At 40.6% G+C, this 23845-nt stretch overlaps 3 protein-coding genes and 1 non-coding gene across 6 annotated transcripts in view; 1 reads left to right on the top strand and 3 right to left on the bottom strand.

The window, feature by feature from the left end:
* Positions 1–23845, bottom strand: part of LOC117487435 (GTPase IMAP family member 9-like) — a 223026-nt gene that overhangs the window by 68780 nt on the left and 130401 nt on the right. The gene's annotated exons all lie outside the window — the stretch shown is intronic.
* Positions 1650–1721, top strand: trnae-uuc. The gene has a single exon. It is a non-coding gene; the product is annotated as a tRNA-Glu (tRNA).
* LOC117487443 (GTPase IMAP family member 9-like) lies at positions 2602–6465 on the bottom strand. The gene is made up of 3 exons (XM_034136064.1): positions 6386–6465; positions 4782–4883; positions 2602–4088 (listed from the first exon to the last, which is right to left on the bottom strand). Exons 1-3 carry the CDS (start codon positions 6411–6413, stop codon positions 3121–3123), a joined length of 1098 nt encoding a protein of 365 aa, XP_033991955.1. The 5' UTR covers positions 6414–6465; the 3' UTR covers positions 2602–3120.
* LOC117487445 (GTPase IMAP family member 9-like) lies at positions 11740–21099 on the bottom strand. 2 transcript variants are annotated; one of them, XM_034136067.1, is made up of 3 exons: positions 20602–21099; positions 13917–14018; positions 11740–13302 (listed from the first exon to the last, which is right to left on the bottom strand). In XM_034136067.1, the coding sequence occupies exons 1-3, from the start codon at positions 20624–20626 to the stop codon at positions 12398–12400; spliced, it is 1032 nt and encodes a 343-aa protein (XP_033991958.1). In that variant the 5' UTR covers positions 20627–21099; the 3' UTR covers positions 11740–12397. The 2 variants fall into 2 exon arrangements, with proteins under 2 accessions (XP_033991958.1, XP_033991959.1); XM_034136068.1 differs by lacking the exon at positions 13917–14018.

Here is a 23845-nt window from a genome sequence, read left to right as displayed (position 1 = left end):
CATAAAGTTAGTTTGCACATCATATAAAGTTTACACTACATATAGAGTTTACCATTACATATAAAACTTTATAAGTATACACTGTTATAAAGTTTTCCACTACAACACACACACACACACACACACACACACACACACACACACACACACACACACACACACACACACACACACACACACACACACACACACACACACACACACACCACTTCAGGGGCATTACATTGACTTACATGCATTTCCTGGAGACTTATTATAACCTTAGTCAAAAACCAACACATGCCTAACCCCTAAAACCTCAACCTGACCAGGTCTTCACCCCAAAATTAATGATTGGATAATTACATGATATTATAAAATATAAAAAGTACTTACCATAGTTTTTTCCAGATCAGATCCGAATTAGGTCTCATTCTCTCTCTCCAAAAGGTCACTTGGTTCTGTTTTAGTGAATACTTGCTCCCCTTAAATAGCTGTATTGCAAATAAGCATGTCAATAGGCCCCAGAAAAGTGGGGAGCCAATCGGGATGGTACAGCTAGTTTAACAGATTAACACGTCTTGTCTGTCAGAGATTTCTTAAAACCCTCAAGTCTGTGCATTCTTAAGTGTTTTTTACATCTAACCTCTGTGCTAATCAGACCTTATGGAGCCGCTTCATATTGATTAGCAGGACATTTTAAAAAATCTTCTCTTTCCTCCATACCTGCAGCTATTTCTAATCTCATATAATTTCACATAGGGATTATTTTATTAATGGAATGATGTAATTAAACATAAAGAAAAAACAAATACCAGGGGGTCATTAAGACCTTTAATTTATTACAAAAAAAAAAGTTGGGGTAAGAAGGAAATACGGGTATGTGTGTGTGTGTGTGTGTGTGTGTGTGTGTGTGTGTGTGTGTGTGTGGGGGGGGGGGGTGTGGGAGGAAATGGATGGAGCCCTTTTGGATCACACCCTCAAGTCTGTGCATTCTTAAGTGTTTTTTACAGCTAACCTCTGTGCCGATTAGATCTTATGGGCCGCTTTAGAATGAATAGCAGGACATTTAAAAAAAATAATCTTCTCTTTCCTCCATACCTGCAGCTATTTCTAATCTCATATAACTTCACTTAGGGATTATTTTATTAATGGAGTGATGTAATTAAACATAAAGAAAAAACCAAATACCAGGGGTCATTAAGACCTTTAATGTGACGCCTACTGTAAGGGAGGAGGGGGGAGGAGGAGGAGGAGGAGTAATCATCTGCAAAAGTGAGTTTTTTTTACCATTATAATGTCTATCGCTGTTTGACTCTGTTTAAAAAGTTCTTTAAGCTTTGTAGATTTTTCATCAATCATTTTCAGCCAAGCAGCCAGAGGCACACGCAAAGATGTTTGAAAAACCCCACATGTAGAGTTGAAATACTCCAAGACAAAATCATCAGAGGGGTCCTTCCCCCGTGTCACCAAACGGCTTGAGCGGTAATACCATCTACCAGACGGGCCGCTTTTAGTTTCCCCGACGGTGCTTGTCAGGATTCTTTTCACTGGCGGCGGCGGGTGAATATTTTCTTGTGAAAACAAAACCATGGTATAGTGTGTTGAAACATGTGGAAGAAAGTCACAGTATAGTGTGTCGAAAAATGTGAAAATAGACACAAAAGATATCCCATATGGTCTAGCGGTTAGGATTCCTGGTTTTCACCTAGGTGGCCCGGGTTTGACTCCCGGTATGGGAATACGTTTTATAGGGGAAAAATAATCAAAGTATTATCTGTCCTAAAAAAATCTAATATATGTAAGAAATAAAATAAAAAATCATATCAATTTGTTTCAAAGCTCAAATGACTGGCTTTTATCTAGTTTTGCATAGATTTCTTTTTTATGACTGACTCCACCCCCTCACTATCTTCAGGGGTGGGGGGCGACAGGGAGGATGTGACGCCTACTGTAAGGGAGGAGGAGGGGGGTGGGTTGAGAGGGGTGGGGGCTGAGAGGGGTGGGGGCTGAGAGGGGTGGGGGCGACAGGGCGGATGTGACACCTGTATGTGAGGGGGAGGGGGGTGGGCTGAGAGGGGTGGGGGGCTACCGGGGGGATGTAACACCTGTACGCGATAACACCTCGAACAAAGGGGCTCATTAGCATAGCAAAGGGGCTCATTAGCATAATTAGGGGGCGGGACTTAGAAGGTGTGACCTGTCACTTTTTTATGCATACTAATGAGACGAAAGGAGCATATGTAATACTACTACAGTAACATGTTGTGAAATCCTGGTAATAATTTATCCTGTACATTCACAGTAATTAACGGTGCCTGCATTGATTTAACTGTGAAATTCAAAATTACAGTATTATATTGTGAACATTACAGGTAAAGACTGTAAAGTGGTAAAACAGTAATTTATTGTAAAATATTACAGATTGGGAAATCATGGTAATATTTTACAGTGTAGTCATGTCAAGCCTTTTGTATTCGTACATCTCAACATCTAAAATCACAAACTCTACAACAAACAGAACTTTTCATTCTTAGACCATAGATTGTTATGAGTAAAAAATTCCCCAAAAAACCTTAAAGGGATGACAAAGTTATACATAGCAAACACAAGGAACTTGGCTTCGTGTTGATATGTTGCTTTATTCAAAATGGTTTTAATGTAACCTACAACAGATCTACACAGTCTACACATAACACACAAGAAAACCATTATTTTCGGATAGAAACACCTACCCACATTTGCATAACAAATGTAAGTGTTGCATTTAATCTGCATTTCACTTTACAATCTTTTACATGTGTCGTGTTTTTTCTCAGCTCTTCAGTGATCGTTGGAATTTGTTGATTCACGCCCTTTATTGTTCTGTTTTTAGCACAGCTTGAATATCCAGTCCACCTGCATGTTCATTGTTCATTTAGATAATAGTAATAGTAATAGTTCAACCTCCCATCAGCATTTACAAGAAATGACACCTGTTCTTTTAAAAGCCACAAAAAAAAAAATGCATGTACAGAGTGCAGCCAGCTCTTTGGATTGTCGCTCTTAGTTTCTCTTCCCGACAAGATTGCAAATGTGAATGTGTACATATTATTCTGTACTTTTACAAGATTGAAAACAATCAAAACTTAACCAAATTGTTTATTTAAAAAACACTTGTTTCACCACTTTCACCACTTTCACAACAACTTCAATAATCTGTTGCATTATATATTGGAGTAATGTAGTGCTGCTCTCAGCTTCATGTCTAGCGATTATTTCCTCCATCTCTATCAGTTTTTTATTTGCCTCCTCCTTTTCTTTTTTCATAACCCTGCTCAACCTCCCCCTGTCTGCCTTTGCTTCCCAGAGTTGTAGCTCATACTTTTCCTCTATTTTCTTCTCCTGTTCCTCCCTCTGTTTGCGTATTTTCTCTTCTTTCTCTTTAAGGATCCGTTGTTTTTCCTCTTCTATCAGCTTCTCTGCCTTCTGGAACATGTCTGTGGTGTAATGGCTTCCTCCGTTCTTCTTTGCTATATTTCTGATCTTGTCGAGCAGCTCTCTGACCTGAGAACGATCCTCCAACTTATTATTGAAGACGTGGTACTGCCCGTTACATCTGTTCACAAGTTCCTGCAGATCTTCACTTTCCTGCAAGAACTCTTCAATAGGTTCATCTTCGAGCAGATCACCGTGGGTAAAGAGGACCATGCTGTATCTGTTCGCTTCCTCTCCAAAGATTTTCTGAATCTTCTGCACTGTCTGTTTTTCTTCCTCTGTGAATCTGCCCAGTTTGATGACGACTAGGAAGACATGAGGTCCAGGAGAAGCATAACCAATGCTCTGAGCGATATCTTTTAGTGTTTTCTTTTCATCAGTTGTGGTGTCAAAAATACCAGGAGTGTCAATGACAGCCACCTCTTGTCCATCAACTTCCCCAAAGGCCTTAGCACAGGCTTTAGTCAGAGATTCAGAAGAAAACTTTGATTTAAAGTACTTATGTCCCAGAATGGTGTTACCTGTGGCGCTCTTCCCAGCTCCAGTTTTCCCAACGATCACAATCCGGACAGCCTTATCATTGTGGCCCGAGTATTTGTTGTGGCAGTTTGTAGAAGGTTGAGACGAACAGACTGAAAAACAGAAAAAAAAGATTTATTGATGTCTTCATATATTTATTTTATTTGCATTTCCACAAAATACCTTTGAGGTTCCAAATAGAACCTTTTATGGTTATAAAAATAAACCACAAGGACTGCCTGTCAGACTCTCTAACATCTGATATCCCCTCTCGTATTAATTAACACATTTACGTCAAACCAAACAATATAATCTAAAATCACATCACATTAAATCAGAAGGATACCCAACTTATGCAGGAGCATTGGCAGGAACACAGGGAATCACACAAGGAAAAATAAAACCACACATCAGGAACCAGAGGGGATCAGAGACGACGTATAGAAAGCGCACAAGGGAAGACATATATCAGACAAACAGGCGGGAAAACACAAAGACAGGAAGTAAAAACAGACATCACACACAGAGGTAAATGGACTGTAGTTATAAATCTCTTTATCAGGTCTTCTGGACCAATCAAATCTCTTTACTCACTGCAAGTCATTCACCCAATCACACCTCATTCATGCAGAGCAGCACCACTTGCTCTAGGGAAGGTTACACTCGCACGCATGCACACATGCACGCGCACACACACACACACACACACACACACACACACACACACACACACACACACACACACACACACACACACACACACACACACACACACACAAGGAGCAACTCAGGGATCAGTATCTTACCAGAGGAATCATCGACATGTTGACTGTACGGGCTGGGCTCTAACCCACAACATCCTGGTTGAAAGACGACCGCACTCCCAAGCAGCCAAAGTCGCAGGAAGACTTTCAAAAGCAAACAAGACAGGTGAAACACAAAAAACATGATGATGACAGAAACACGGTCGGATTCCAGATGTCCCTGATAATACAGTCAAAAATAATTCAGCTAGGAAGGATTCAGCGGGGGAATGACCATGAAATATAGGAGAGTAGCTGGAAAGGGGCATAGGAACTCGGCAGACAGCCTTCGATTGAAACCGTTTTGGAGCAAATGCCGTAAAAAGAGGAAGGCAGGTATACACAAAAGGCAAGTTTTTATTTAAAGTGGACCTATCATGCTATATTTGAATAATATAGTGTAGGACCATACCTATATAAGGCATATTTATACTTTTTTCCCCCTTCAAAATACCAAACAGATCATGCATTTTAGCCATGCCTCATTTTGCTCAATTTGACATTTTTTAGATCTGTTTTTGCAAGGGTTGATTCTGTGAGAACAGCACCACCTACAGGCCTGGCATATGTACTACAGCGTCTCCAGCGCTTTCAAAAGGCAATGGCCGTAGCTGTCTCCTCCTGATTGGTGGAGTTGGCCCAATAGCCGTAGCGCCACCGTCCTGACGTCAGGACAGTGTTCAAATCTGGATCAGTTTTTATCAGATCCGTTGCAGCCCCTTTTTTTGAGATTTGGGTATGGAGGAAAATAGAGAGGGTTGTGTTTTCTGACACTTGGTGAGTTCCCTGGAACACCGGGGACACAACGTTTCTGATAGGCCCTAACCCTAACCCTTGTGGGTGTAAAGCCAGCCTACATTTCCGATATTACGTCACACCGGACGCAAATCTGGATCAGCTCCATTTTACCCCCGTTTTTAGAGATTTGCGTACGGAGGAAAATAGAGAGGGTTTTATTTTCTGACGCTGCGTGAGTTCCCCGACACACCGGGGACACATTTATGTATAAAAGACATCAAAAAGTGCATTTTGCATGAAAGGTCCCCTTTAACATTTACATTTAAAACATACCTTTAACTAGATCTTAAATCAGAAAACAAATGTAATACAATCCTTTAGAGCGATGATCTGAGTTTAACCTCTCATCAGTGTTCACTCCGGTGTGAAACTGCAGTAAGTTTCAGAAGTATCAGATCAGCTGTAGCGTTCAATCAGTAACTGATAGCCTACAATAAGAGGGTGGGTCGGCTCTTATAAACAAACATGTCAACAATCTAACCGGAGTAGTGCTCCAGTGCTGCCATACTGCCCACCCAGCAGAACCTTCTCAGATGAAGTTAACAAGGCATTTGGTTTAAAAAAATAATTCTGAAAGATCCACCCCCACCCCTCGCCGATAAAAACAGCGCTGGTCTGTAAAATAAAAATACTTCCCTCTCCACTCACCAAGGAGTTCATATACTGCAGATTTAAAATCAAAAGGTTTGGCTTGTAAGCGTTTCCCTCTATGGCAGAGTTGGACTATAACATGATGTATGTGTAACGATAAATATATATTTAAATGAAAATGTTACAATCAACAGCATGAATACAGTTTATCAACTTACCATTCAGCATGTCAAATGTGCTGACCATAGTTAGTTAGGAAGAGCTGGTCTGCTGCTAAGCTGAGGAAGTGAAGTTAGTCACAACACCAACAACAACACCTCCTTAAATACAGACTTCATGCAGCAAACCACACCCACACACACTGCTGACATCACAGTCTGAAGTTCAGCTACAGTGGGATGATTCATAGATTAAAAAGTATAAATCCTTCCCTTAATAAACAGAACAAGGGGAAATACAGCCTCATGTGTTCAGACTTGTTTTAATTGAACAGACTACATATTTGAGATATAAGTCCTCAATGCTCTTTACATATCAACATTCACCCATTCACACACATTCATACAGAGGCAGAGGCTGCCATGCAAGGTGCTCAGGGAGACTAACATTCACACACACTCACACACGTTGGCCATACCAATTTGTGGTTAAGTATCTTGCCCAAGGTCACATGGACATGTAGAGCTACATTTTATTTACAGTTTGACTGCACCTCCAGCAGTCTGCAGCTCTCAAAGTGTTTTAAAAGAAACATGTACAGTTAGCTTCAGCATTTGGCATAATAGTGATTTAATCTAATCTGGCTTCATATTATTAAAAGCAACACGAGCATCAACCCGACGCAGTCCGCTATTGTTGTGGTTGTGAGCGGCTGGGAACACAACTGGGACTAAAAAGGAGAACCAGTTCAGAACCAGAAAAGCACGGAGTAAGAACCAAACTGGTTTGGTGGGAAGGGGCATGGATGTGTTTAAACTGCCATTTATTTCCCCGCTAGGTTTTCTCATTCATGTGATATGATTTTATTCAACCTCTTATTCAGGGACTCAACTGATTGATACCCTTACATTACCCATTATAATGTACTTTCCTTTCACTTTTAGATAACTGCCCTCAGTAAACCCTGCTCCCTCCTCCCTTCAGCATTTACAAGAAATGCACCTTGTTCTTCTAAATCCCACAAAAACCTGCAGACTGTAGTCAACACTTGGAATTGCAGCTCTCAGTCTCTGTTCATGACAGGATGTGGCAGTTAAACTCAGATGCTGTGAAACAGAGAAAGGTCAACTTTTAAACCTTGAGATACAGCACCCTCACGTGGCTGGCAAACAGTGGTTCAAGAAGAAAGGGAAAATAATACTGTAAGGCCTACATTTATCATTTTTATTCAAGAAAATATTACAGTAGCATTATCAGCTAAATGTACTAGAAGTACCAAAAACGCCCATTAGGTGACATAATGACCCTGTTGCCCCTTTCACACCAACGCGGTTCCCGTTCTAGCTCCGTGCTTTCGCTCTCCTGGTTCGGAACCGGTTTTTCTATTCAGCCCCCGTTTTGTTCACACCGCCCAGAGCCCGACTGGTGCTGCGTCCTGAAGTCACCGTTCATGTCGCTGATTTTCTCCCCAACGGCGCTCACAACAACAACAATGGGGCACTGCGTCGGGTCGATGGTCGTGTTGCTTTTAATCATACAAAGCCAGATTAAATTAAATAACTACTTCTCAACCCTTATACTTTTCTCCAGAGTGCCGTGGTTCATTATTTATTAATGTGTTTCAGCTGCATTTACCGACCGCTGCAGTGCTGCCCACTGTTTGGCATCACAACGCTGTTATGAAAGTTTATCTGGTATAAAATGGGTGATGTTAGCATAGCAACCAAAGCTAAACTGACTATTTTGACTACTTGTTGCTATCCTATTGTGGCATAAGCCGTTTTCTACAGGCACATACAGTATTACTGGCGTATTTTTAATTGTGATTCTACTTGTGATAGATGGATATGTATTGATTCCATCCGATAACTGCTATAATACAAAAAAAAACGTCTGCCTGCTCTCCACAATAATCAATAACAGCGAACGGATGGTCAAAGTAAGGTACAAATAAACAGAATCACACTAAGCCTGGCAGTGGTTAGTAGAGACGGCAAATCCGGATCCTTTTACGGACTCAGGGTCTTCTGAGTCAGTCATTGAAGAGATCCGGATCATACGAGTCATTTGAGTCATATGAGTCAGCATGACCAAGACCGGTGAAATCCTATCGGTGAAACCGAAAAGTTGTTGCATTTCACGAGCATATTATTATTCCATATATTTTGAATATATATATATATGTATTATCTGCATGTATATTTTCTATTTCGACATGTATATTTTATATTTTATATTTTATTTTATTTTTATTTCTATTCTTGTATATTTTGTAGTTTTGTTTTATTGTAAAATGCCTTTTATGCTGCTGTAACAACAACAATTTCCCAATTTGGGATCAATAAAGTACTATCTATCTATCTATCTATTAAACTGACGTTATATTAACCTACACAGTGTATTTTGCTTTAATAAAAAATGTTGATCACAAAAAAAAGGGTTATTTTGCGATTTGGCAAATCTGAGTCTGCTGTTGACTCGTGCATGAGGACGAGTCTGCTGGATCTCTGGATCTGCTGCTATATACGGCTCCGAGTCCGCACGAGTCTGCTCTGCTGTGTGTTGCAGCGAGTCAGGATTTGCGAATCTGCGAGTCTGCGAATCTGCGAATCTGCGAGTCTGCGAGTCTGCGAATCTGCGAGTCTGCGAGTCTGCTGTTGATAGCGCGGGAGCCGGGTGCTGGAGGAGGGGCTATGCTCGTGCACATGACAAGTATGGATCGCTGGATCTGCTATGCTATTACAGTTAGGAGCCGTCGGCTCCTCTGAGTCCCCACGAGTCTGCAGGAAGTTTCACTGATCCGCGTCCCCTCCCCTGAGCCAAACGATAACTTCTGGCAGCTATCCTGTATACTTGCTAAAGGGTAGGCAGATGGACTGGGGTACGTTGTAATGTGATTTTACATGTTATAAAGAGAGTAGCGAGTGATGCAATTTATAGTTTTAATTTGTACGTCACACCAAGTGTGGGACTCAAGGACTCGGGTTAATGGAGAGGGGAGACTCGTCACGACCAGCTCATTTCTAGGATCCGGGTTAATGATCCGGATGAATCAGGACTCGCCCATCTCTAGTGGTTAGTGTTGCCTGACTTTATAGAGTGTGTTTTTTTTTAGAAAGTGTGTGGTCACTTTGCTCAGCGCTACTGCTTGATACAACTTTTGTTTGCCGTTCTCGCCATAAACTGTTGCTCAGTTCGACGAAAGCCCCTCCGACGAAAGCGTGACGTATGCGGTTCTTGATTCTAGACCGACAATTTTTTGGTGCTTGTTAAGAACCGGTTTTCGGGGAAAAGAACCTCCGCTGCGGTGTGAACAGGAAAAACCGGTGCTTATCAGGCTCTAGCTCCGAACAGGCCCTGGAACCGCTTTGGTGCATGTGTGAGTGGTATATTATGTTTTTTTAGTTGTTATTGTGTGCTAGTAGTGTAAGTAGCATTGTAATTTTTTTCTAAAGGCAAGTCCCCGCAAGTGACTGTATACTAATGGGCCCCACAACAGTGCTTGAATTGGGCCGGTACTCACCGGTACGCCTGATTTTTACCCATGTGGTACCGGCACTTCTTACTGAGTACCGGCAAGGTGCCGATACTCAGTAAGATGCCGGTACTCAGCCGCCGGCACGTCATGACGCATGACAACAAATATGCCCAGCGTACCTCAACACGTTCTCACTCCCAACCCGTCACATGTTGACGGACGGTCAGGGCCCCTCCCCGTCACTCTATTACGGACAGGGTACCCCTTGAGAGTCAGTTTTCAACGGGCAGGGCGTCCCATAGGCCTTCATAGACCTCCCATAGCGTTGATAATAGACGCCATGAGAACGCTCCCCGACGGTCGGTTGTTATTGTCAATATTAATATAATAATTATTTATTTTTTAATAGTCACCCTCGATTTCGCCGATTTTCTTGTAGCCCCAGCTGGTTGACACCTCTTTTAGCAGAAACAAAGGCTACATTAATGTATTAAATCGATGTTAATCCATGTGTGTGGTTGTGGAATTAATGGACGTGCCGTTGTGCGATTGCGTAATATACGCAATATACAAACTCTTCAAATACAACCCTAATTATATTTAAAAACATTTTAGAAGGCCTCGCGAAATACTTTAAACTGTTAAGCCCGAGAGACCCCGGTACCGGGGCACTGCCGCAACATCTTGCAGGAAACAGTGTCTGAGAGCATGTTCATTTAATAAACTATGAATGTTTTATATCCATGTTACGGGAAGAAACTCATCCCAACTGCACGCCTCGGGACCCTGACCAAGCGTCGCTCCTGGACGTTTATGGAGTGAGAGTGTGTTGGTAACAAATGTAATTTCCCCTCCGTGGGAAGAATAAATTGTCCCACTGATTTGTATATTAGTGACAAACTTAAGGATGGAGTGTTAACGCCTTCTTATATCAACCTCTTCCTGCACTATCAGACGTCAGAAAACCTTTCGTCATACCACTGTGGGGAATTTTACACCATTTCTTTAGGATTAATTGTATTTTTACACATATACCTCGAATGATGTCAGTAAAGCATTACTCATTTATTATCAGCTTTATTTCATGATCACTGAGCAACACATTATTCACAATCTCTACATAATTATCATTGTCTGTGGTGCAGTCACAGTGATTACCTGAAAAACATGCATGCACTCCACACGTTTCTTGCATCACTGAGATAAATGACCCATTAAACCACAAAACCCAGATTCCAGAAAGATGCCATATATGGACTTTATGTTCTATGGTAAACAAAAAAAGTATTAATATCACATATGTTGCATGGAGTGTGATTGGCTGGAAGTTACAGATATTGCACACCTTGCACCACTTTATATGTCCACTATGTGGTGCTGGAGAAACACTATTAACAAACAGAATGTCACTAAACATCAATTGTAGACCACACATTGTTATTTTCATGATGTTTGTCACATGAGGCTGACTACCTGTTGCCTTTAGGTGGTGCTATGACTTATCAAGCACTCAACATTGGTAGTTTGGAGACTGTACAATGAAGTTACAACAACTTCCTGTTTCATGGTGAGTCTATGGCTCTCATCGTTATGGAGTTAAAAAGGTACTGGACAATAGTTAAGTTAAATATACCTGTTAATACCTGATAGATATTGTACATCTACAGGTGAAATGAAGCGCAAGAGTTTTGTTAAAGTTGTGTAGAGGGAGCTATCAAGCCACCTTGCCTAACTGACAACATATAACCATATCAGTTAACTGAGTGTATGCATGTGACACGTTTTGTGCGTCTAAATGCAACCCTTAGCCCTAAAAAAGTAATAATAATTGAAAAGCGCTATATAAGTCCCATGTATTATTATTTTTAATAATAATAATAGCTTGGATTTATATAGCGCCTTTCATGAGACCCAAGGTCGCTTAACAAAGAAGAACAGGGCAAAACAAACAAACAAAACAAAAGGCAGTCAGACAACCAGTCAGACAGACAAAACAACAAATAGATTAGGGGCCAAAGGCCTTAGTAAACAGATGGTTCTTGAGGGCCCTTTTGAAGGCGTCAAGCGTGGGGATGTTGCGGATCTCCGCAGGGAGAGCGTTCCAGAAGTACTATCTGTTCAAGCCGGTGAACGCAGACACACAACTTTCACTATCCAGCTTTCCACCTGTCTTACGGCTTTACTACATTTCAGAGAGATCTGCATAACTTAGGGGGAGCAGGAAGTTAAAGTACAAAACCTTAATACCTTATTTTTACTATCTAGCAACCTTACTACCTTATTTCTTCTTTTTACTATCTAGTAAAAGCAAAAGCAATCAAACAAAGAAAACACAACATCCGAAAAACATTGTTCAGTTCATATCAGATTAATAACACCACTTTACCATATTAACATCTTTGTTCTTGACATTCTGTGACACTGTTTAGGACTTGGTCACAGCTCACCCCTGATATAACTGAGAAAACTATAAATCACACAACGAAATTCAAAAAGGGGGACGGTGAAGATTAACAAGGAGTCAGACAGTCAAAGGTTTGCTAAATCTGCTGCCGTCCAGCATCAAGCCTGACTGTCTCACGCAAACCGGCTGTTATTTAAAAAAGGATTTAAATGCTTTAATTACGCCATTTATAAACCTCATTATGAAAGAGCTCTTCTCAGCTTCCTGCCTGGCCTTCCTTTCCTGCTCCATGTCTCTTTTAAGAGTTTCAATTACCATTTTCATTTCAAAGATAGTTTGTTGCTCATACTTCGCAAATATTTTCTTCTCCATTTTCTCCCACTCTAAGTGTATTTCCTCCTCTCTCTCTTTACGGATTCTCTGTTTCTCCTCTTCTAGCTCCCTCTCTGCCTCCTGGAACATTTCATTGGTGTAATGGCTTCCTCCGTTCTTCTCTGCTATATTTCTGATCTTGTCGAGCAGCTCTCTGACCTGAGAACGATCCTTCTCCTTATTATTGAAGACGTGGTACTGCCCGTTACATCTGTTCACAAGTTCCTGCAGATCTTCACTTTCCTTCAAGAACTCTTCGATAGGTTTAGCTTTGAGCACATCACCGTGGGTAAAGAGAACCATGCTGTATCTGTCTGCATCTTTTCCAAAGATTTGCTGAATCTTCTGAACTGACTGCTTTTCTTCCTCTGTGAATCTGCCCAGTTTGATGACGACCAGGAAGACATGGGGTCCAGGAGAAGCAAAAACAATGCTCTGAACAATATATTTTCTGATCTTCTTTTCTTCAGTTCTGGTGTCAAACAGACCTGGAGTGTCAATGACAGCAACCTTTTGTCCATCCACTTCCCCAAAGGCCTTAGCACAGTCTTTAGTCAGAGATTTAGGAGAAATCTCTGATTTAAAGTACTGTTTTCCCAAAATGGTGTTTCCTGTGGCGCTCTTCCCAGCTCCAGTTTTCCCAATGATCACAATCCGGACAGCCTTATCATTGTGGCCCGAGAATGTGTTGTGGCAGTTTGTAGAAGGTTGAGACGAACAGACTGAAAAACAGAAAGAATTATTTATTGCTGTCTTCATACGTTTTTGTTCTTTGCAGTTCCACAAAATACCTTTGAGGTTCCAAATAGAACCTTTTATGGTTATAACAATAAACCACAAGGAGTGCCTGTCAGACCCTCTAGCATCTGATATCCCCTCTCTTTGAAAATTAACACATTTACATCAAACCAAACAATATAATCTAAAATCACAACACATTAAATCAGAAGGATACCCAACTTGTGCAGGAGCATTGGCAGGAACACAGGGAATCACACAAGGACAAAATAAAACCACACATCAGGAACCAGAGGGGATCATAGACGACATATCGAAAGCGAACAGACAAAGAAAACACAAAGACAGGAAGTAAAAACAGACATCACACACGGAGGTAAATGGACTGTACTTATAAATCTCTTTATCAGGTCTTCTGGACCCCTCAAATCTCTTAACACACTGCGAGTCATTCACCCATTCACACCTCATTCATGCAGAGCAGCACCACTTGCTCTAGGGAAGCTTGCACTCACACACACTCACACACACACACACACACACACACACACGCACACACCGTTGGCAATCAGGAGTAACTCAGGGATCAGTATCTTACCAGAGGAATCGTCGACATGTTGACTGTACGGGCTGGGCTCTAACCCACAACCTCCTGGTTGAAAGACGACCGCACTCCCAAGCAGCCAAAGTCGCAGGAACACTTTTCAAAAGCAAACATGAGACGTGAAACACAAAAAACCAACAAGTCCTCCAACTAATACGACCAAATAGGCCGATTGTTCCGACCTATAATACGACCCACAGGAGCGATACGTTACGTTTGTTATGAACGTATCTTAAATACGGTTATTTTCTACATATCTTTGCCATTTATTGTCTTGCTTATAATAATGATAATAGTAATTTAACAAATATCATTTTAGATTAAAATCAGTAGGCGAGGCTGTAATTTCGCCAGCTGTTACTCTCATGAGCGAGGCAGAAAATAATAGTTGTATCATGCCAAAAAGCTGCTGTGTCGTTTATTGCACCTCAAACATAAAAACAAATCCAGAGTTACGTGTTTCTGTACTTCCTCTAAGAAGAAAGGACAATAACAGAAGAGCTCTGTGGCTTCAGGCTTGATCGCCGTTCAAATGACAGCGTTGGTTTCCCCAAAAGTGGGCGGGGCTGTAAAGTGACGTAGATTTTATTCTCATCTATTATTCAAAACCATTCTATTTATTCTAACGTAAATTACATGCCAGTATTTTATCTTTTTATTTAGCGATTTGTTTATGTTTAACTGGGAATGTTTTTACAGGAACAATACCGGAAACAGACAAGATCCTCAGCTCGTGATTGGATTGTTTAGCCGCAATGCACGTTGGGAGATGGTGTTTATGCGATGTGAAATCCGAAAAAATTTAAAAAAAAATTTAAAAAAATGTATTCCGAGTGTTCTTGCTTTTCTCTTTGGAGGTCATCACATAACGGCATTGTAATACACGGTTCGGCTGCATTAAATATTACATATATGCCGTAGATATTTATTTATAGAGCCCTGATGAGAAGACCTTTTGACAAACTGTAAGAAATGCCGACAAAACTGAATACGTGACGTGGATCATAAATATATTAGCAATTAAACAACATCTTCCATTTCTTTTCACACAATACGTCTCCTTGCAGTATCAATAGTAATTCGGCTGACTTTTATATTTGATCCAATTGGTAGATAGGTTATATTTACACCATAACGGTGCACAGCTGATAGAAAGGGATTTTTTTGTAGTTTTTAAAGATATTATTTACTGAACTACCTTTCCAACTCCTCATGCAGTTGACTGTTACAGGTCTATACAGGTTCATGGTACAATGCATAAGCTTCAAATCGAGAGACTGAAACTGTATTTTCCTTTAGCGTTCTGTTTTAATTTCACAATAAAGTTAATAGTCATATTATGTTTGATATTATTATGTTTTATTAACTACACCACTGTTTTTTTAACCTGCACCGCCTAGTGGTTAAAGCACGTTATTGAATTTTGTTGTTGAATAAGTTTTATTTGATGAAAACATTTAAATATGAAGAGTAGCCTACATACAAAATTGGGGGAAAGTAGAAGGCATGATAGAAATATAGAATAGATCATATCAAGAAGATACTGTAGTGATCTCTACAATAAAACAGTTTAGTGCAGGATGTCCAAAGATATTAACAGGAGGATGTGCAAAACAGACAAACTAATAAGGCTTTATTTAAACATTAAAGAATACTTTAAGTTAAGGGCTTCTTTTGAATAAGAAAAAAACGTTGGGGTTATCAACAGATTAATATGAAGTCTGACAAAGTACTTAACGTCTAATATATTGCATAGTTTATTTTGGCACTTGACAATCACCTTTCCTGAATTTGACTCAGGTGTAACTAAAGTCTGATTTAAGGGTTGTTTATATTTCACATCATTAATCAGAATCTGCAAAGTAACTAAAATAATTGTAGTGGAGTAGAACAAAGTAGTATGCTGCTGTAACAAAAACATTTCCCAACTTGGGATCAATAAAGTATATCTTATCTTATCTTTTCTTAAGATGATCGATGGCTACTGCCATATTTGCAAAATTTGCCTCTGAACCTTGACAAGTGCATGTTTCAGGCTTATCAATGAACAACAGGAGGGGTCACAGACATAAGACCAGCTGTTAAATAAAGCTCTTCTGACCTTAGGTGTCATGTGGGTATATTAATTCATCCATTTATTAATTATATGTTTTAAATTTGATAACACCACTGTGTTTCGTATCCCCTAAACCTCCAGGGTGTACACAGTTTAATACTGGCCACTTCTAATTGTGGGAAATACGAAAACGTCTTATAAAGAAACGCGAGGGGGGGGGGGGAGGCTGGACCCGGGGGCTGGACCCGACCAATTCCAGTTTTGGATAGTCTGCCGTGGTTCCATTCCATTTCATAGAGCTGTTTGACGCTCAGCGTAACCTTGTCACACTGCCACTCCAACATCCAATCACAGGGCTTGATGACTAATCATGGGGTTTGTAAAGCAAGGCGGATGTTGTAGTCCCAAACGATAGCTGGGGATTCTGGGTCGTGTAGTGTCTTCGGAAACTGTAGTGTCTAAACTCCGAAAAAACTATTTGTTTCTCTGAATCGAAGGTTAAAAACACAAAAGCATTGTACACAATTTAAACCAATCAATATTGTGTAATTAACAAGGATAAACTGATGTGTTTTAGTGGATGAGTAATGCAGTTATCACTGTGTAATCATTTGACAGTGAGGGGAATATATCCGGTTCTATTATGAAAACTTCGAGACCGGAAAAACTGTTTTCACCCACGCTAACTTTACATGGAAGCTGCATACACGTTATCCTGGCGAGACCTCAAATCATCTTCGTAATATCTATCAAACTATAGATCCTACACATCGACTGGACGTGGATTCTAAGATTACAATATACACTTCTCGCCAGAAATCGAATCAAAAAGCATTTTAACCTGTTAAGCACCAAGCCTGTTTTTCATGTTTCAGGCTCGAAAATGACATGCCCAAAACAAATGACTACAACTTAACTTCTAAAAGGGTTATATGAATAATTTCTTTTATCAAAGCAAGGTTACATCTGTGAGTTGGATGTAGAAGTGTCAGAATCAATATAAATGTTTTTTATTTTAAAGAAAATTCAGATTTTACATAGTAAAAAACTGTAAATTATAGTGTCCGTCCAAAAATAATTTTTTACAGATAGTGAAAACTACCCTTGGATGATGGGTTAGTAGACTAAAAGCTTTAGGAATCCAAAGTACAACATATAATAAGTACCCTGTATCAAGATTGATGCAAAACAAGTGACATTTGACCTTTTTAGAGAGGTTTAGCCAAAACCACCCCACCTCTGAGGTGATTTGGGTGAAAATGTTTTTTTTTCTATATCTCTGGCCCCCCTTGCTCTATTTTGATGGTTGACACCTCTTTCTGACCGTTAGAGCCAATAGAATTGAAGGGGGAGGCCCCCACACACACACTCATTGTGAAGAGAAAAGGTGGGGGCTGCGCGCATGTAAATGTAAAGCAGAGTGGAGCTACATTCTAGCTCTGGCATTTGGAAACAAAAAAGCAGTTTTATTGCTTATGGATTATCAGACATAATTTCAAAGAAGGCACAGATACATTGGATGAACCTATGGATTAACTGCAGCATCGTTTTTTTATCGTTTTAATGCCATTGAAGACCAGTTTTGACCAAGGTAAGCCATGTTAGCGTTTCTAGCTACTTAGCTCCACATGTTATGATGTACGCTTTCGTTTATAGCGTCGCAAATGTTTATCACTGAGTGTTGAGGTGGGCACCCACCAGGGGCGTCGCCTGGACCTGAAAACATTCGGGGCTTAGCCCACAGTGGCGGCGGCACTACAGTGGCATTTTTTACTGCAACACTCCCCACATGCACACACACAGTACACCCGCGACTGTTACAATGAAGGCTCGATAATCAGCTCACGGCATATAGGCAGGGGTAAAGTGGTATTTTTTATGAGTGGGGGGCTCACCTCCTCAAGGGGGGTCCGGGGGGATTCTCCCCCGGGAATTTTTTTTTTTAAATATTGAAGTTAAATGCATCAATCTGGTGCACTTTGAGAGCAAAATGAAGAGATCTATGGATACCTCTCTCAACACCCATATGAAGCAGAACTGTAAACAGATGTACTTTTTCTTTATGGATATTTTACTAATCACTCCCCTTTTAAACTCTATTCTTGTTTTACTGCCATTTAGTATTTCATAACTGTTTTTCCTTTATTCTCTTATTTTTTGTATAACTATAATGATCATATGAAGGTGTGCCGCGGAAATAATCTTTTGAATAATTTGTGACCAAACCGTTTGAGACCCACTGAGATAACTTAGACTAAAGTTAAGTATCTAAACCAGGGGTCGACAACCTTTTTGATATGAAGTGCCATTAAAAAAAAAAATGTTTATCAGCGTGCCAACGATCGAGAATTATCAACGGGGGGGGGGGGGGGGGGGGGTGTTGAGGATGTTGAGGATGTTGAGGAGCTTGACGCTCGTGATCTATCAACAGGAGGGCGGGGGGGGCTCGCTGCGGGGAAGCAGTGTGTGGACCTGTCAGCGCAACTTACAACTTACATGATACCGAATTTAACAAACACATTTAAATAATTGGTTTAAACGGCATAATAATAAGGACGATCGTCCGTTCTGTGATTCTCCAGAACACACATGTTATGATATTAGGGTCATGCAGAGTGAGATGAGATCGCTGTCCCTTTAAGAGAGAGAGAGAGGGGTGTGGCGTGTGCATGTGTGTGTGTGGATGGTAGAGCGCTGAGCGAGAGTGAGCGAGCGTGTGTATGTTTCTGGAAGTGAAACGAGGCAGCAGAAAAACAGAGGTCTGTGATGTATTTTGTGAAACAGAAGAACAGCTAAATAAATGCAACGGCCTCCCAACAAGAGCTCGCCTCTCTCCAGTCATTTAAGCTAAAGTGGGTTATTGAACCTGAAGCTTGTTGCTTCTGCCCTCCTCGACTACGGTCTGGGAGCCGACAGGAAAGTTCAACACACAGATGGCCAGTCCGCCCCTTTGTAGCATATTATTTCAATGAGAGATGAGCAGATCGCCACTGGGCTTTCAACTAAAGACACACACAGCCACGCAAAAACTGCGACATTTGTAAAGCTCCTTATGGGTACTGCAATTTGTGAAGTGCTTTCTTCTGTGGTGAAACGATCAGCCCTGCACCACGGAGGAAAGCGGCAGAAAGTCACTTGGAGTTAAAGAGAGCGGGGCTGCATTGCGTGCATGGCTTCCTTCTGCAGGTAACGGGGAGACGCGCTCTGGCGGCGGTCTCGTTCAGGATCCGAAAATACAATTTAAATATTTTGCACACTTATTCCACTTATTCCTAGTGTGCCACTGGTCACGCGTGCCAGCATTGGCACGCGTGCCAGGGGTTGCCGACCCCTGATCTAAACACTCAGAGAGTCCTTTAGCTCACCTAAGTCTCTCAGTCTGAGAGGAGAGGACTCTCCTCCAGCTTGTTGTGGAACAAACAGCTCCTTATGTCCGTCAGTGCAGCTAGCTAACCAGATGCTCACAACACGGTCCATGCTGGCACGGTCCCTCCCTCCCCCTCTCTCCCTCTCTCCCTCTCTCCCTCTCTCTCTCTCTATCACACTAAATGCGCTATTGCCACACACACACAGAGCCGAGCTTGAATGACACAAGCACACATTTATTTCCATGCAACTCTCTGATTGGTCTGGTGTCATGCCTCTGTTGCATTCACTGAACACGGGAAATTACAGTGCTGCCGTCCTCTCTTGTGTCATGATGAGGTTCACGTACGTAAAGCACGGTTAATGTATTATATTATTGAGGGAGAATTGTCCGGGGCTACAGAAAAAACATTCGGGGCTAAAGCCCCGGATGCCCAGGCCAGGCGACGCCACTGGCACCCACAGATTCAGTGTCTCCAGGACACCAAAAACGAGTGGTTGGCTGTGCATCTAGGATAAGTAATAAGGGAGTTATTGTGAGTTTAAGTGCCGTTTTACGTTACATTTTTTTCGCTCGTGGCTAATTCAGAGGCTGAGTGCTAGCATTGTGGGTTTTTTTTTAATTTTTTTTTTTAAAAAGATCAGTTAGCTGAGTTTCTTCCCGTTACATGGATATAAAACATTCATAGTTTTATTAAATATTAAGATTCCTTAGACGTTGTTTCCTGCAAATGGCGCGTTTATCCGCCCGGTACCGGGGGGGGCCATGCGTAACAGGTTAATGGCCAAACTATTCCACAATTTAGGATTTTCCAGAGAGGGTTATTTGTGAATAAACGTCCCTCCGGAGCGTTTGCAATGAACGGGCCGGGAGCATGTTGTTTCTTACACGACCACTAGAGGTGCTCTCGTGTAAGAAACAACATACACTTTAAAACGTGTCTCTGAGTCAAGAAAATCTATAAAGACAAATGATGATACTAACCCCATGTTAAGGCCATGTGTCTTGCAAAATCACACATACACAAATTAAAGATCAATTTATATTAATATAATTATGAACTGATGACACATTTTGACCAAATAAGAAGGGAAATAATAGTAAGCACACTAAAGAACAATAATAGTATACAAATAAGTCCTTGATCATCACATTGCTGATGAAAAACAATGCAAAAAGTGAATGCACAAATATTCAAAAAGACACCTGTGTCACCGATAGATAAAGGATATAAAAACATGCTGATCCTGACCTACCGTCTTTGGTAATAAAGCCTTCCATTATTGGATTGTAGAGAGCAGATGTGCTGGTTTACAGAGAGGTAAGGACAGAGAGTTAAGAGACTGTTTGAAACAATTCCTTTTAGCTACATGCAGCAAACCACGCCCAATACAGACTGGGTGTGTACGTGTTATTTTACAGGCTGTTTTATCCATTGAGACTAAATGAAAAAGGTTGAGCAAACTTTGTCTTTGAGTGATGTTTTTTAATTAGTTTTAAATGCAGTACTGTCTTTATATGTACAAGAGAAATGACATGTTTTGATGAATGTAGTCTTCAGTGTTTCTAGTCATGTCAAGTCTTTTTTATTCGTATATCCCATCATCTAAAATCACAAACTCTACAACAAACAGAACCTTTCATTCTTAGACCATAGATTTTTATGAGTAAAAAGGGGACCTTAAAGGGGACCTATCATGCAAAATGCACTTTTGTACGTCTTTTATACATGAATATGTGTCCCCGGTGTTCCAGGGAACTCACCAAGTGTCAGAAAACACAACCCTCTCTATTTTCCTCCATACCCAAATCTCTAAAAAAGGGGCTGCAACGGATCTGATCAAAACTGATCCAGATTTGAACACTGTCCTGACGTCAGGACGGTGGCACTACGGCTATTGGGCCAACTCCACCAATCAGGAGGAGACAGCCACGGCCATTGCCGTTCGAAAGCGCTGGAGATGCTGTAGTACATATGCCAGGCCAGTAGATGGTGCTGTTGCTCACTGAATCTGCCCAGAGCTAGAAATGGTCAAATTGAGCAAAATGAGGCATGGCTAAAATGCATGATCTGTAAAAAGTATAAATATGCCTTATATAGGTATGGTCCTACACTATATTATTCAAATATAGCATGATAGGTCCACTTTAAATGGTAAAAGAAATGTGTAGAAACTTTGATGTGTTTAGAGAAAGACCAACAATACAAAATTCCATTATGGACAATCAGGATGACAAAGTTATACATAGCAAACACAAAGAACTGTTCGACATGTTGATATGTCGCTTTATTCAAAATTATGTAACCTACAACAGATCTACACAGTCTACACATAACACACAAGAAAAGTACTGTAAACTGTATACATGTAACTGTTGCATTTAGTCTGCATTTCACTTTACAATCTTTTACTTGTGTCGTGTTTTTTCTCAGCTCTTCAATGATCGATGATGATCGATTAATAAAAATAATAAAATTCAATAACGTGCTTTAACCACTAGGTGTCCCTTTCTATCAGCTGTGCACCGTTATGGTGTAAATACAGCCTATCTACCAATTGGATCAAATATAAAAGTCAGCCGAATTAACGTTGATACTGCAAGGAGACGTATTGTGTGAAAAGAAATCTAAGATGTTGTTTAATTGCTGATATATTTATGATCCACGCCACGTTTTCAGTTTTGGCGGCAGTTGTTCCTGTTTCCGGTATTGTTCATGACGGATGTATTTAGTTATACACACATTCCTTCAAATTTAAATTTAGTATTTCGTGAGGCCTTCTAATTTAAAAAAAATATATAACTACGGTTCTAGTTGAACAGTTTGTAAATTAACATGAACCCAAGTTGTTGCCTGGCAACGCAATCGCACAACGTCACGTCCGTTAATTCCACAACCGCACACATGGATTAACATTGATTTAATACATTAATGTAGCCTTTGTTTCTGCTAAAAAAGGTGTCGACCAGCTGGGGCAACAAGAAAATCTGCAAAATCGAGTGTGACTATAAAAAAACAACTGGCCGTCGTGGTACAGCATTTGCTTGGCATTTCCGGGTATTTCTCCACTGGTTGGGCCATGTTAACAATACCGTGTAACTGTCACGTTTGAAGGGACAAAATCGTGACATCTTCACGTCTCCCAGCATGGTAGATCCTCTTGCCGTGATACTGGGTTGACCGTAATGAGACTTTCAAAGGCAACATTAAGGAGTCAGATTCCTTTAGGTTTCAATGATTGAAAGGTTGCTTGCATTAATTTGACTAATGACTATCTTTTTATCTGCTTGTTTAATTTGTTTCTTTTAATTTCTGCCCCTTTCTTTGTTTTTCTGTCTGTAACTATTTGTTTTTGCTTATGCAGATTGTTACTAACTAGCTAGCTGGCAACGTTATCGTTTGGTGTACCAAATCATTATCAACTGCTCAATAAACCCAATAAAATAAACAGCAGCTTATTTTATTGGGGTGCGTCCCCATTGGCTACTCAGTTTTTGAGTGACAGCCCAGTCCTCCGGCGATTGTACAGTGCAGCTGCGGTAGCTGAGCACGGACAGAAGACCCCCAGAACCAGCAAGAACCAGCATTTCAATTATTATAATACTACAATTGAACATATATGTAAGCATTGATCATTCTTGTTGTTTGTGCTGTACTATATGGTCTGTTTCTTTATTGTGTTAAGTGAGAAGTAAAGCAAAGCTTTGCAATGAAAGTTAGCTTTTGCTAACTTTAGATCCATAACAATGCTAGCTAAGTAGCCTAACAGCAGGGACAGTTAGCTACTTAGCTACCAGTGCGTGAGCTTTCAGACACCGGCAGACACACTCAAACGGACTTGTATGCCCGACTCTACCAACATGCTTTCATGATTCTGTTTAGATATGCAAGTATAAGCCATGATAGCTTATTTTATTAACACGCTAATTTGATATGAAAATCAATGGAGGCTGAGTTTACTTCTTCTCTTTGTAGGAAAACCTACCGTCCATGATGCCCCTGAGCTGAGTTTTATTTGTCATACAAATGTTGATCTTTGGCTTCTCTTCTATGCATTGCAAAATGCTACACATAGGCTACTCGTATTAAGTATCAGATTTGAGCTCTCTTCCTATTCATTTCCAATTCCATTTTAAAATAAAAGTTGAGTTAATGGCGCAATTAATTAATTTGTTTCTATATGGAGACCTGTTGATAGTTAACTTCATATTTTTCCTTTCCTAAAACATTTATTTTCCTCTCATATTAACAGTGTGGATCATTGAGACAGCGTGGTCTCCAGAGGTCTTCTCCCGTGTCCAACCTCCTCTGAGGGGACAGCACGGAGGGGGGGCATGAAGAAAGACCTGCACCAGCTTCATCCACGCTGGGCGTTGCTGTTATCACTTGCTCAGTGTCATTTAATTTGACCAAATGTCTTTACATATACATTTAATATATTTTATTATTATCCACCTTTTTGTTTTATGTCCTTTTATTTAAAACATTCTTTGAGACTT

The sequence above is a fragment of the Trematomus bernacchii genome, unplaced genomic scaffold (assembly GCF_902827165.1).
Source record: "Trematomus bernacchii unplaced genomic scaffold, fTreBer1.1, whole genome shotgun sequence".
Taxonomy (NCBI): domain Eukaryota; kingdom Metazoa; phylum Chordata; class Actinopteri; order Perciformes; family Nototheniidae; genus Trematomus; species Trematomus bernacchii.
Note: the sequence above shows the minus strand (reverse complement) of the source record. Positions and strands in the feature narration are given on the sequence as shown.

What these genes read in the sequence shown, in the direction of transcription:
- LOC117487443 (XM_034136064.1), bottom strand. Translation starts at nt 6,413, where the DNA reads ATGGTCAGCACATTTGACATGCTGAATG. An exon ending in CACATTTGACATGCTGAATG is followed by an intron (nt 4,884 to 6,385) that starts GTAAGTTGATAA and finishes TGCTTTTGAAAG; the next exon opens with TCTTCCTGCGACTTTGGCTG. An exon ending in ACATGTCGATGATTCCTCTG is followed by an intron (nt 4,089 to 4,781) that starts GTAAGATACTGA and finishes TCTGTTTTTCAG; the next exon opens with TCTGTTCGTCTCAACCTTCT.
- LOC117487445 (XM_034136067.1), bottom strand. Translation starts at nt 20,626, where the DNA reads ATGGAAGGCTTTATTACCAAAGACG. An exon ending in AGGCTTTATTACCAAAGACG is followed by an intron (nt 14,019 to 20,601) that starts GTAGGTCAGGAT and finishes GCTTTTGAAAAG; the next exon opens with TGTTCCTGCGACTTTGGCTG. An exon ending in ACATGTCGACGATTCCTCTG is followed by an intron (nt 13,303 to 13,916) that starts GTAAGATACTGA and finishes TCTGTTTTTCAG; the next exon opens with TCTGTTCGTCTCAACCTTCT.